The 13418-nt window shown below is 43.5% G+C and overlaps 1 protein-coding gene across 3 annotated transcripts in view; it reads right to left on the bottom strand.

The window, feature by feature from the left end:
• The window catches only part of STK38 (serine/threonine kinase 38), a 39905-nt gene extending 26909 nt beyond the window's left edge, over nt 1-12996 (bottom strand). The window contains exons 1-2 of one of the 3 annotated variants that reach the window (XM_070418683.1): nt 12804-12996; nt 7425-7557 (exon numbers count right to left, since the gene is read on the bottom strand). In XM_070418683.1, coding sequence (XP_070274784.1) covers nt 7425-7555 — 131 coding nt within the window. In that variant the 5' untranslated portion in view covers nt 7556-7557; nt 12804-12996. Of the gene's footprint in view, nt 1-7424; nt 7561-12803 lie in introns of all 3 variants that reach the window. The other 2 variants (XM_070418682.1, XM_070418681.1) reach the window with 2 other exon arrangements.
• Nucleotides 12997-13418: the final 422 nt, after the last annotated feature.

Below are 13418 nucleotides of genomic sequence, written 5' to 3'. Positions count from 1 at the left end.
GAGTATTGAATTTAGAAACTGTATTCAAGCATATTTTGATCTATTTTAATACTGATTTGATAAAACCAAAAGAAACAATTAAAACTTCCTTACAACCAATTCCCTATAACCTCTACTTATTCAGCATAATCAATGAAAGCACATGGGCTGGGATCTCCCCTCCACCACTCAGCATTCCAGAAGACAGGCAATGTGAGCAGGCAAAGAAGAGGAAGAGTACTGGGCACACGAAGTAACAGCAAGCAGTCTAGCATGGCTGAGGCGCACAGCACTTCTGCGTGCCTGGCTCTTAGTCTGCAGATGACCAAGAATTGACAGAGGCTTGTGCACAAAGGAGTGATGTGATGAGATTTCTATTTTAGAATGGCAACCAGCAGTAATGAGCTAATGGACTAGCAGGAAAAGCACTGACAGACAGCAAATTCAAAGCTATTGTAAGGATTCAGCTGTGCAGTAAAGATCTGGAACTAGACTGGAAACCTAGAGTGAACAGAGCTATTGCAAAGATGACCAACTGGCAATAGAAGTCAAGGGAAAGGTCTTAGAACTTCTTCTGTGGGAGGACAATGATGCCACTAACCAAGATAAGAAACACAGAAGAGGAACATGGAAAGACAATGAGTTTCCTTGTGGTCAATGAATATGTATTATAATAATACTATTTAGTTTAAATGAATATATTGTTAGAAATCATATTACAAACCCACAGGATCAGATGATGAGTAAGAATTTGTGTCTAAACACTCAGGAAGTAAAAAGATCTACTCTGCCCCTGATGGGAAGAAGTGAGAATCTGCATGACTGCCATCCCACTTTTCTTCTTCTAGTTCCCAGGATATTTGGGGATATGCATCTATGTGTGCTTATGTACTGGAGTGAGAAGGCTGTACTACTGGTAGTTTCAGGAATGTAAATTAATTGCATTTCAGTGGTTAAATAGTTGAAGTAGAGAAGGATAAGAATCAAACAATCAATAGCAAGAACTATAAGAACTCAACCATGTTCCACTCTTTTTGTGCCTTGAGTGTCAAATATTATCATATCTTCCAACTACATGTTTTCTGAATGACCACATCAGACTGGGCTAGAAGTCAAAAGTGCTATCACACAATGTGTGTCACAAAGACAGCTCCTTTTGACTATAATTTATTTTTTAAAAATTTATTGAGAGAGAGAGAGAGAGAGAGAGAGAGAGAGAGAGAGAGGACCCAGGCCCTAGTCAAGGTGCATGCAGGAGGCAACCAATCCGTCTCTCTCACATTGATGTTTCTCTCTGTCTCTCTCCCGCCCTTCCACTCTCTCTCATTTAAAAAAAAAAAAAAAAAAAATCAATGGAAAAATATCCTTGGGTGAGGATAAAAAAAAAAAGACAGAAAAGCAAAAACTAAAAGAAAAGAAAATAGAGGGGGGGGAGACATTAATTTGTTATTCCACTTATTTATGCATTCATTGGTTGATTCTTGTATGCACGCTGACTAGGGATCAAGCCCTCAATCTTAGCAAATTGGGATGATGCTTTAACCCACTAAGCTCCCCAACCAGGGCCTTCTGACTATGTTTTATTGTGTTTTTTTTTCTTTCTTTTTTAAAAAAATACCTCTTTATTGTTGCAAGTATTACATATGTCCCCCTTTTTCCCTCTGTGTCCATGGGTTATGCATATATGCATACAAGGTCTGACTACATTTTAAATCTAAATTCAAACTGAGAAGTTTTCCACAGCTTTATTGCAAGTGTAATTAAATTGGTTTCAGTAGAACACCTGACTGAGAGTAAAGTTATCAGAATCAATCCCTTGAACACAATCAGATTCTTTCATTAGAGAATCTATATATATATAAAACCCTAATATGCAAATAGACCGAACGGTGGAACAACCAATTGCTATGACGTGCACTGACCACCAGGGGGTATGTGCAGAACATGGCGGGTGTCAGCAGCAGGCGGCAGAGCACAGAACATGGCGCTTGGCCATGGTGGGATGGTGGAGCAGGTGAGCAGGGGTGCCAGACCAAGGCGGGGTGCCGGTTGCTATCATTGGGGCAAGCCTCTGGTGGTTACTGAAAATTCTTTGCTCCTGTGTGCAACGGTCCCACCCAGCGCTTGTACCTGCTGCCAGCACCGGCCCTGCTCGCACCTGTTGCCAGCACCGGAGCCGCCGTTAGTACCCACTGCCGGTACCCGGCGCAGGCCCCGATCACTCGTCGCTGTCAGCGGGTGCAAGCGGCGGCTGCAAGCTCCAATCACCCCTCAGGGCTTCTCCACGCCCCCTGCTCCTGAGGGGCGATCGGGGCCCCAATCTCTCCACGCCATCAGCGGGTGCGAGTGGGGCCAGCGCCATCAGCGCATGGGAGTGGAGGCAGCAGGAGCAGGACTGCTGGCAGACAGGAGACCAGAGGGTGCGGTGGGAGGGGCCAGGCAGGGGCACGGAGGATGGGCTCAGACCCGCCCCTGTGCCCACCACAGCCTCACAGCCCACAGTTCCTTTCAAGTTGCATGAATTCATGCACTGGGCCCCTAGTATATCCAGAAAAGGCCTATCATACAGAATAATCCCTGGTAATGATGTACTGGGGCCAAGTCAACGAAGACCTTGAAGACACCAAAATGGCAAGCACACCCTGAAAGGAGGCTTGACATCCTCAGTGAGACGATACCATGGAATTACTGGACTCTGTTAGATTTGTGGCGGCACTGTGATTATATAAGAAAATGGCCATGTTTTCGAGATGCATAATAAAGTACACAGGATTGAAATGGCAGATGTTTGAAATTTGCTTTAAAACACAGTAACAAGAAAAAATAAAATATAACTGATGAAACAAATTTAGTGAAGTCTTGATAATTACTGAATCTGAGGAATAACTATATGGTAGTTCACTGTATTAGTCTTTCCATCTATCTGCGTATTTAATTTTTTGTTGTTGTTAATCCTCATCCAAGAATATTTTTCCATTGATTTTAGAGAGAGTGGAAGGGAGGGGGAGAGACAGAGAAGGAGAAACATCTATGTGAGAGACATACATCGACTGGTTGCTTCCTAAACACACCCCACCAGGGCCAGGGATGAAGCCTACAACAGAGATACATGCCCCTGACCAGTATTGAACCCAGAACCTTTCAGTCCTCAGGCCGACGTTCTATCCACTGTACCAAACTGGGTAGGACTTATGTGTGTATTTAATGACCCTGGCTGGGTGGCTCAGTTGGTTAAAGCATCATCCTGACATGCCAAGGTTTCGGTTTTGATCCCTGGTCAGGGCACATACAAGAATCAACCAAGGAATGCATAAATAAGTGGGACAACAAGTCGATGTTCCTCTCTCTCACAAATGAATGATTCTAAAATTTATATGGAAATACAAAGAAACTAAAATATACAATGCAATCTTGAAAAAAAAAAAAAAAGAACTAAGTTGAGGACTTACACTACTGACTTCAAAACTTACCATAAGGCTACAGTAATCAAGACAGTGTGATACTGGCATAGGGATAAATAGAACAATGAAACAGACTGGAGAGCCTAGAAATAGATACACACTTATATGGTCTTAATTTTCAACAAGTGTCAGAGCAATCTAATGGGGAGAAAAATAATCCTTGCAACAAATAGTGCTAAAATAACTGGATATCCATACAGAAAAAAATTCATCTCAACTCCTATTTCATATCACACACTTATTAATTCAAGATGGATAATAGTACTAAATGTAAAAACTAAATCCATAAAACTTCCAGAAGAAAACATAGGACATCCTTATGACTTGGGTGTAGGCAAAGGTTTCTTGGAGGTCACAGAATGTAATAACTACAAGAGAAAAAAATGCCAATATTGAAAACTTCTGTTCACCTAAAGACATCATTAAGACAGTGACCTGAAAAGCCACAGACTGGAAGAAACTATTTGCAAAACGTATATATAACCACGGGGCAGTATCTAGAATATATAAAGAACTCCCTACAACTCTATGGTCAAAAATATGAATAAACACTTCACAAGAGATGAGAAACCAAGATGGCGGCATAGGTAAACACCGGAGTTTGCTGCCTCGAACAACCACTTCAAAAAGACAACTAAAAGACAGAACTGACATCACCCAGAACCACAGGAAGGCTGGCTGAAGAGAGACTCTTCAACTAGAAGGAAAAACAACAGCATTCCGAGGCTCCGAGGAGGCTCAGTGTGGAAAATTTAAAGGTGCGGTGGTGCGGTGGTGCGCGCACAAAGCGGGCTTGGGCTGGTGGCTGAGGGCGCGGTTGTCGTTTTCAATCAGGAGGGAGTCTCAGACTCTGGGCTACAGATCTGGACAAGTCTCTAGGGACCCTGACTCAAACGAGAGAAGCGGGACTGTCTGGCTACGGTCCCTCCGAGGTTTGCAGCGGTTGCGGGGACAGAGAGGCAGAGCCCCTGGAGACGGACTGAGAGCAGCCATAGCTGCTCCCTCCCCCCGCCCTGTTGAGCCCGCCCCTCCCAAGCCCTGCGCAGAGCCATTTGCCGATCGCCTCAGGCAAAGGCTGGACTAGCGCCTCCCCAGAGGACTGAAGTTTTCCACACAGCTGATTGCTACAGCCAGTCGGCCTGGTGGTCAAATCCCTCTAGTGTTAACTACAACAATTAAGGCTTGGCTAGAACAAGACTGCGCACAAAGACCACAAGGGGGTGCACCTAGAAAGCATAAAAGATGCGGAGACAAAAAAACATGACAGAAATGGAGGATATGGAGCTAAAAATCGCAATTTTGAGGGCTTGCTATAAACTTGAGCAGAGCCTCACGAAAACTAATGAGACCCTCGATGCTACGATAAAGAAATTAGAAAGTAAGCATACACGGACTGAAATAAAGAATATTATACCCAATAGCAGACCAGAGGAGCACAAGAATCAAACCAAAGATTTGACAAAAAACACCCAACTGGAAAAGCAAAATGAAAAAAGAATCCGAAAGTGTGAAGATAGTGTAAGGAGCCTCTGGGACAGCTTCAAGCGCACTAATGTCAGAATTATTGGAGTGCCAGAAGATGAGAGACAGCAAGATATTGAAAACCTATTTCAAGAAATAATGGCAGAAAACTTCCCCCACCTGGTGAAAGAAATAGACTTACAGGTCCAAGAAGCGCAGAGAACCCCAAACAAAAGGAATCCAAAGAGGACCACACCAAGACACATCATAATTAAAATGCCAAGAGCAAAAGACAAAGAGAGAATCTTAAAAGCAGCAAGAGAAAGAGACTCAATTACCTACAAGGGAATACCCATACGACTGTCAGCTGATTTCTCAACAGAAACTTTGCAGGCCAGAAGGGAATGGCAAGAAATATTCAAAGTGCTGAATACCAAGAACCTACAACCAAGATTACTTTATCCAGCAAAGCTTTCATTCAGAATTGAAGGTCAGATAAAGAGCTTCACAGACAAGGAAAAGCTAAAGGAGTTCATCACCACTAAACCAGTATTATACGAAATACTGAAAGGTATCCTTTAAGAAGAGGAAGAAGAAAAAGGTAAAGATACAAATTGTGAACAACAAACATGCATCTATCAACAAGTGAATCTAAGAATCAAGTGAATAAATAATCTGATGTACAGAATGAACTGGTGATTATAATGAATCAGGGACATAGAAAGGGAATGGACTGACTATTCTTGGGGGGGAAAGGGGAATGGGAGATTCGGGAAGAGACTGGACAAAAATCATGCACCTATGGATGAGGACAGTGGGTGGGGAGTGAGGGCGGAGGGTGGGGCGGGAACTGGAAGGAGGGGAGTTATGGGGGGGGGAGAAGAGGAACAAATGTAATCTGAACAATAAAAATTTAATAAAGAAAAAAAAACAAAAAACACTTCACAAGAAAATATACAAATGGCCAAAAGCACACTGAAAAATGTCCAACATCATTAATCATCAGGGAAATGCAATTAAAACAACAGTGAGATACCACTGAACATCCACAAGAACAGCTATAAGTTAAAAGACTGACAACACAAATGTTAGCAAAAATGTAAAGCAACTAGAACTCTCATACACTGTTAGCAATGTTTTGGGAAAAGGTCTAGCAATTTCTTATAAAACTAAACGTGTGCCTACATATGTTTATGACTCAGCAACTCCACTCCTAAATTTACCCAGGAACTGAAAACAAATGTTCACAAAAAGATCTATAACAAATGTGCATAGAAACTTATTCAAAATAGCCAAAAAATTGAGAAAAACCCGGGTATTTATCAACAGAATGTATAAACAAACTGAGGTATAGTAAAAAAACAGAATGGTACTCAGCAATACAAAGGAACAAACTACTGACACAATAGCAACGTGAATGTACCTTGAAAACATCAGGATGAGTGAAGGATGCCTTGCTCAAATGAGCACTCACTCTATGGACCTATTAACATGTTCCATTTGATGGAACAGGCAAGACCATCAATGGTAGAAACAAAGTCATAGCAATGGTTCCTGGAGGTGAAGGAACATCCCAGGAGTGAACCAACTTTCTGGGACAATGGCAATGGTTTATGTCTTGACAGAGGTTTAAGTAATACAGGTGTAGGCATTTGTTGAAACTCATCGAATGGTAACTCTTAAGATTGTACATTTCATTGCATGCAAATTTTATTCCCTTAAAATACTGAACTCTAGTTCATATACAAGCGGAAATAAACAGAAAGTAAAATATACTGACATCTGAAACATGTACAGCAAAAAAATTAACAGATTAATGAATGGATAGAGGAATGGATACATGGATTTATGATAAAACAACAAATTATTTTTTAAACAACAAATGATTAATTGCAGAATTTAGATGATGTATTTATGGGTATCCACTGTACAATTCTTTCAACTTATCTACACTTTTAAATATTTTCATAATAAAATACTGGGAATAAATTGTAATTATGAGTTACTACATGCATAATATACACCAGATTAATAACAATAGTTGCTACTACCGCCATTAACTAAGTGATTATTATGTGTGAAGCACTATGGTAGGTACTCACATATGTTAAGTCTAATCCCCATTTTCCAGATGGGGAAACTGATACACAAAAAGACTAAGGAACTTGTTCCAACCTCATACAGCCTACTACATGGTAAAGGCAGGATTATAAGCCCAAGTCTGACTACATAAGAGCTGCTCTTTCCATTACATCACACTGCCTTAATGAACTCCAAGGATTTGAACCAATTAACTGTTTTATCCTACCATGGAATATTGAGTTATTGGCTCAGTAGTAGAAATGAGGGGGTTATAATATCAAGGGCTTTGGAAATCAATGACACTGTCATTCTACTGTAATGGGATAGGCTATAAACATGGCTGCTGTTATTCTTGTCTCCTTTCAACAAGAATATGAAGGTACTTTATAATACCAGACTTAAATGCCAAAAACATGACACAATTTGCTTAAAATTCTTTACCTCATTTCTCGTTCTTCATGTTGAGCGATAAGATTGCTATAAAAATTCTCCAGCGTCACTTTGGTCATTGTCACCCTTTCTTTTGTGTGATTACTCATGGATGAGCAAGGTGTGGAGCCGGTCATTGCCATGGCTGCTAGAAACAAAGGAAGGAAGAGGTTTTAACCTCGGAATTAGAATCTACCAATTATGTGCTCTCCTACCTTATAGGTAGGAATGTAAATTCGTACAACTTTTATGGAGGACAAACAAGTAAATAACAAAAGCCAGACAAACACTGGGTGAAAATAAATATATATTAATGTCCCATGACCCAGAAATACCATCCCTAGGTAAAAGACCTAGAGCAATTGTCACACAGGCTCTTAAGGTAGCATGCACACGGATGGACATTTCAGAGGATGTTCACTGTGCCATCATTTGTAATAGGAAGTTAGAGGCAATTCAGTAAACATATAAAATGTTGTGGATGCATACAAAAAAATACCTTGTAGCAGTCAGAAGCATTGAAAAAATGCTTTTTTTTTTTCAAGATTGCAGTTTTTCAAGATTACCTATACCTAAAAGTGGCATCAATATATCTTTAAAACAGTTTTGCATTTTTAAAAAGAAAACATGATCACAATACCATATGAGTAAATTAAGAATATATACTATAGACAGTGCAATTCCTTGCCATCTAGGAAGCTACCTTGGAGAAATCAAGACCCATAAGGATTCATACATAAGAAAGTTTGAGGCAACATGTAAACAAAGGAAAACTAGAAATAACTTGAATATCCAACAGAAATGATTACATTATAATAAGTCATATAATGAAATAATATGCAGATAATTAAAATATGTTCAGCCCAGCAGCGTGGCTCAGTGGTTCAGCACCTACCCATGAGCCAGGAGGTCACGGTTCGATTCCCTGTCAGGGCACATGCCCGGTTTGTGGGCTCAATCCCCAGAAGGGGACGTGCAGGAGGCAGAGGATCAATGAGTCTCATCATTGATGTTTCTCTTTCCCTCTCCCCTACCCTCTCTCTAAAATCTATAAAAACATGTTTAAATTAAATAAAATATGTTCAAATGTTTAATGTCAGGGGAAATGTTTCCAATCCAAGTAAAAAGAATATGTTATAAAACAGAATTTTTCCATGATCTCAATACAATAGATCTTTTATTCTTGTTTATGCTTTCCACGTTTTCTATATTTTCTTCAATGACTACGTACTATTACCATTAAGTTATCAATAACTCTTAAATTTACAATTTCTACAGTTTAAAAAAATCTGACTAAAACACTCATCTATAGGTATATATGTACTCTGATATGTCTATTTGATAAATATTCACTATATATTTGAATTTACTAGTTAAAACAAAGACCTATGATGGAAACAATATTACAAAGAAAAAAACTAGACCATAATTTTAGTGACGAAAATATCAGAAAGAAAAAAAAAAGGCACCCTACCAGTACATATGACAAAGCCAATACTAACAGTTTAAATAGCTGATAGAACATTTTTCCCTAAATTTAAATCTCATTTTCCCCCAGAAATTTTTGTCAACCTATATTGTCACACTTGGCCAGATTGCTCGCCAATCTTGACTTGCTCCAGCACTAATGTTCATATTTTATCCTTATTGTATCTTCCTCCCATGCAAGTTGACTCTAAGTCTGTGTTTTCATCCTAAAATAAAGCTGACTAAAAATAAGGAGAGGCTAAGGTCCACTTTTAAAGGTAGTGCATTTTATGAAGTTCTCTCAAGGTTCTCCCCTTAATACTCAGTAGATTTTTTGCTTTGTAGATCAAACTAAGGCTTTTAAGGAATGTGCAAACACTTGTTATTACTAAGAAAAAAGACAACATTAAACAGTTTTATAAAACACTCACGGGGAAAAACAAATAATCCCTTCAGAGCAAAGAGGTTCAAAATCAAGGCTCTATTTCAGAGTCAAACATTGTGATTCATGATGTGCCAAAATGACCAGTATAAATTCAGACACTGAACTCAGCTCTACCTTATTATAAAACTAGAAGCCCGATGCATGAATTCTTGCACGGGTGGGGTCCCTCGGCCTGGCCTGTGATCGAGGCCTATCAGGGGGCGGCTGACTGGGGAGAGGGATCATGGGAGGTTGGCCAGCTGGTGAGGGGGGAGGAAGGGCCTTGGGAGATAGGCCGGCTGAGGGGAAGGGCCCTGGGAGATTGGCCAGCTAGGGGGAGGGTCCGCAGGAGGTTGGCTGTGGGAGCGCACTGACCATCAGAGGTCTGCTCCTGCGTTGAGCATCTGCCCCCTGGTGGTCAGTGTGCATCACAGCGACTGGTCGACCGGTAGTTCTGGTGGTTCGGTCATAATGGTCGCTTAGGCTTTTATATATATAGATGTTATATATTTTTATGGGACGTTTCTGTTAATACCAAAGCAAACTCAAGTGTTTATAGGACATCAGAATTTAAAAACACACAAAAGCCTGGCTGGTATGGCTCAATGGTTGAGCATTGACCCAGGAACTAAGAGGTCACCGATTCTATTCTCGATCAGGGCACATGCCCGGGTTGCAGGCTCAATCCCCAGAGGGAGCCATGCAGGAGGCAGCCGATCAATGATTTCCTATCTCATCGATGTTTCTCTCTCTCTATCCCTCTCCCTTCCTAATAAAATAAAAAAAATCAATAAAAAATATATATTTTAAAACACACACACACACACACAAACAAACAAAAAGCCACCTCTGTTTGGCCCTGGCCAGTGTGGCTCAGTTAGTAATGCACCAGAAAGGTCTCGGGTTTGATTCTCCATCAGGGCACATACCTGGGTTGCAGGTTTCTTCCCCTGCAGCTCAGGGCACTTAAGTGGGAGAGGCAACTGATTTATATTTCTCTCACATCGATGTTTTCCTCTTTCTCTCTCTCTCTCTCTCTCTTCCCCTCTGTCAAAATCAGTGAAAAATGTCCCTGGGTGAGGATTTAAAAAAAAAACTCTGTTTGGTTTTGGGTGTGGTTCCTTATTTGTCAGCCCCTATCCTCTCTCCACCCACAATGAAAACCACATGCACTCTAAGTTTGGTGAAGAAATTTAAAAACCAGATTTAAAAACAAGTCTGAAGCAAGTGAGCACTTTGTACTCTACTCCTCCCGTATCTGTAAACTTCTAGAGAACCTTTATATATTTTAACAACTGAAATTACTTCAAACTTAAAAAAAAACTACTAGAGAGAGTTTAAGCCTGAGACAAACAGTACCTTCCATATAATAGGTAGAATCTACCTAATAAATATCAACTGAGCAACTAAGTTAGTGATTTTTCAGTTGTCAATAATGCTAAAAGAACAAAATTACATTTACATTGATGAGCATATAAAGACTGGGGGAGGGGGGGAGTTTTGACCCATTTAAGTGGATGTCATGACTTACTAAACTTCTTAAAAGATTAAACACATTAAATTCACTCAAAGATGTTTACATAGTAAGGCCAACAAATTTTCCAGCAGAATGGTTTTCGATCTTCACATACAGCCTCTAATGTAAGGCAAAGGGTGCACTGGCCTTCCCTTTGATCTTTCTTCAAAACCTTCTCCTGCCCTGGCCAGTGTTGTCAGTGGTTAGAGCCTCGGCCATGCACTGAAGGGTCTCAGGCCCAATTCCTGGTCAAGGGCACCTACCAAGGTTTCAGGTTTCGCCTCCCCCATGTGCTGGTCAGGGCACATGGGGGAGGCGACCAATTGATATGTCTCTCTCAGATCTATGTTTCTCTCTCTCTCTCTCTCTCCCCCCCCCCCTCCCCCTCCTTCCTCCCCTCCAGTCTCTCTAAAAAAATAAAAAATAGCCCTAACTAGTTTGGCTCAGTGGATGGAGCGTCTGCGGACTGAAGGGTCCCAGGTTCGATTCCCCTCAAGGGCATGTACCTTGGTTGTGGGCACATCCCCAGTGGGGGGTGTTCAGGAGGCGGCTGATCGATGTTTCTAACGCTCTATCCCTCTCCCTTCCTCTCTGTAAAAAAATCAATAAAATATATTAATAAAAAATTAAAAATCAATGGAAAAAATATCCTCAGGTGAGGATATGAATAAACGAATGAATGGAGATCAAATGAAAACCATTGCTTGACTCAATCTAGAGATTTTACCTGATTGACTTTACAATGGTAGAGCTCTCTCTATAAATACAACATCGGGGCTAAGACCATTCCATAAGACTCACCTATCTAATTTCTCTTACTAAACTGGAAGGCCCTGGAGAGCAAGCATCCTGTCCTCTACTGCTTTCAGAATCCTGCCCCCATCTCACGTGCAACACTGTGCACTTGGTGAGCACCTTACAAAAAGTTTACTAGGAGCCCGGCTGGTGTGGCTCAGTGGGCGAGGATCCACCTGTGAACCAGGAAGTAGCAGTTGGATTCCCAGGGGGAGGCGTGCCAGAGGCGGCCAATCAATGGTTCTCTCATCATTGATGTTTCTGTCTCTCCCTCTCCTCTCCCTTCCTCTCTGAAATTAATAAAAATACATATTTTTTTTAAAGTTTACTAGGAAAACGGTCCTCGTTGATGTCCATTACCAGGAGTTGAGTGTGTGGTGGGGCATGGTTTCCTGCAGGGAGCTGGAGGAGAGCTGATGTTGGGGTCCCCTCCTCTCCGGAGGAAGCTGGTGTTGGGGTCCCCTCCTCTCCGGAGGAAGCTGGTGTTGGGGGCAGAGCGGAGCCTGGGACTGTGGTGGCTGTCTCATTTTTGGGGAAACCCCATCTACTGCCTGGCTAATTCTAACCCAGAGCCCAGGCGCACTGGGAGGGAGAGGAAGCGCAGGGTCTGCACATTCCAAACAGAACAAGTTTCTCTTTGCCTCTTGGGATCGATTCCAAGGGCGACCGGGAGACCGGTCTGTCCACGGGCCGCTCCGCGCTCTCTGACACAGACTTCCCTCGAGTCCTTCCAACTTTCCTTCCTTCTCTCTCCTTAGAGAAGGGTCCTCACGAAAGGTCCCTGCGATGTCAAGGTTACCTGGGCCCCGGGACCCAGAGCCGGACCGGGGAAGGGACGGGCTCGAAGGCCCCACGCCCCACGCTGGGCTTTCGACATTCCTGCCTCGACGGCAGCTCTCAGGGCCTCGGGCTCCAGGAAAGAGAAACGGGGGCGAAGACCGGTAATGAGCGAGACCCGGACGAGACAGATGGCAGCGCGCAGACAAAGCCGGCAACGCGGAAAGGAGCGCCCGGCTCCCCGCCCCGACAGCACACGACGGAGGAGAGAGGACCGGCGGGGGCCTCGGCGGCGGGGGGCCGGGCCGGGGGGAGGGCGCAGGCGGGACGCGGAGAGTCCCGGAGAGTCGGGAAGAAGAGGTGAAGGGCAAAGCCTGGGAAGGGCTGGAGGCAGCGGCAGCAGGACACTCACCAGAGCCCCGAGGGCGGCGGGGCTGGCGGCGGGCAGACAGCCGCAGACGCCGGCCGGCCGAGGTCTGGACGCGCGGACAGGGCGGCAGCCAGCCGGCCCGCGGAGGGGAGGGGACGGAGAGGTGCTCTGGGGTAGGGGACCAGGGGCGGTTGAGGGTGAGAACAACAGGAAGCACCCCAACTGCCGGAAAAGACGGCAGCGCGGAGGGGCCAAGGCGGCCGATCCGGCGCAGACAGGGGCAGGGGGAGCGGCCCGGGGCCGAGACTGCGCACGCGCGACTTCCCGGAGACGCGGCGGGGATTCGGGACTGCGCATGCGCGGCCCCACCCACCCACGCCCTCCCCGCCTGCGGGTGCAAGGGCAAGGGTGCGGGCAGAGTGTGCAGTGCAGGGCGCTCCCGGGGTGGCTGGGCCGTTGGGGGAGGCGGGGGTTCCCTTTGTGTGTTGTGTTTTGATTTTTCACTTTTTATTTTGGAATCATCAGACCCACAAAAGGTTGCAGAATTAACTACAAAAAGGTGCCTTATACCCGTCACCCCCCCAGCTTCCTTCAACATCTTACATAACTAGACTACACTATCAAAACCAGGAAATTGACATTGGCACAATACAATTA

Source organism: Myotis yumanensis, unplaced genomic scaffold, assembly GCF_028538775.1.
Source record: "Myotis yumanensis isolate MYYU_CA2020_CCGP unplaced genomic scaffold, mMyoYum1.0.hap1 SCAF_6, whole genome shotgun sequence".
Taxonomy (NCBI): domain Eukaryota; kingdom Metazoa; phylum Chordata; class Mammalia; order Chiroptera; family Vespertilionidae; genus Myotis; species Myotis yumanensis.
Note: the sequence above shows the minus strand (reverse complement) of the source record. Positions and strands in the feature narration are given on the sequence as shown.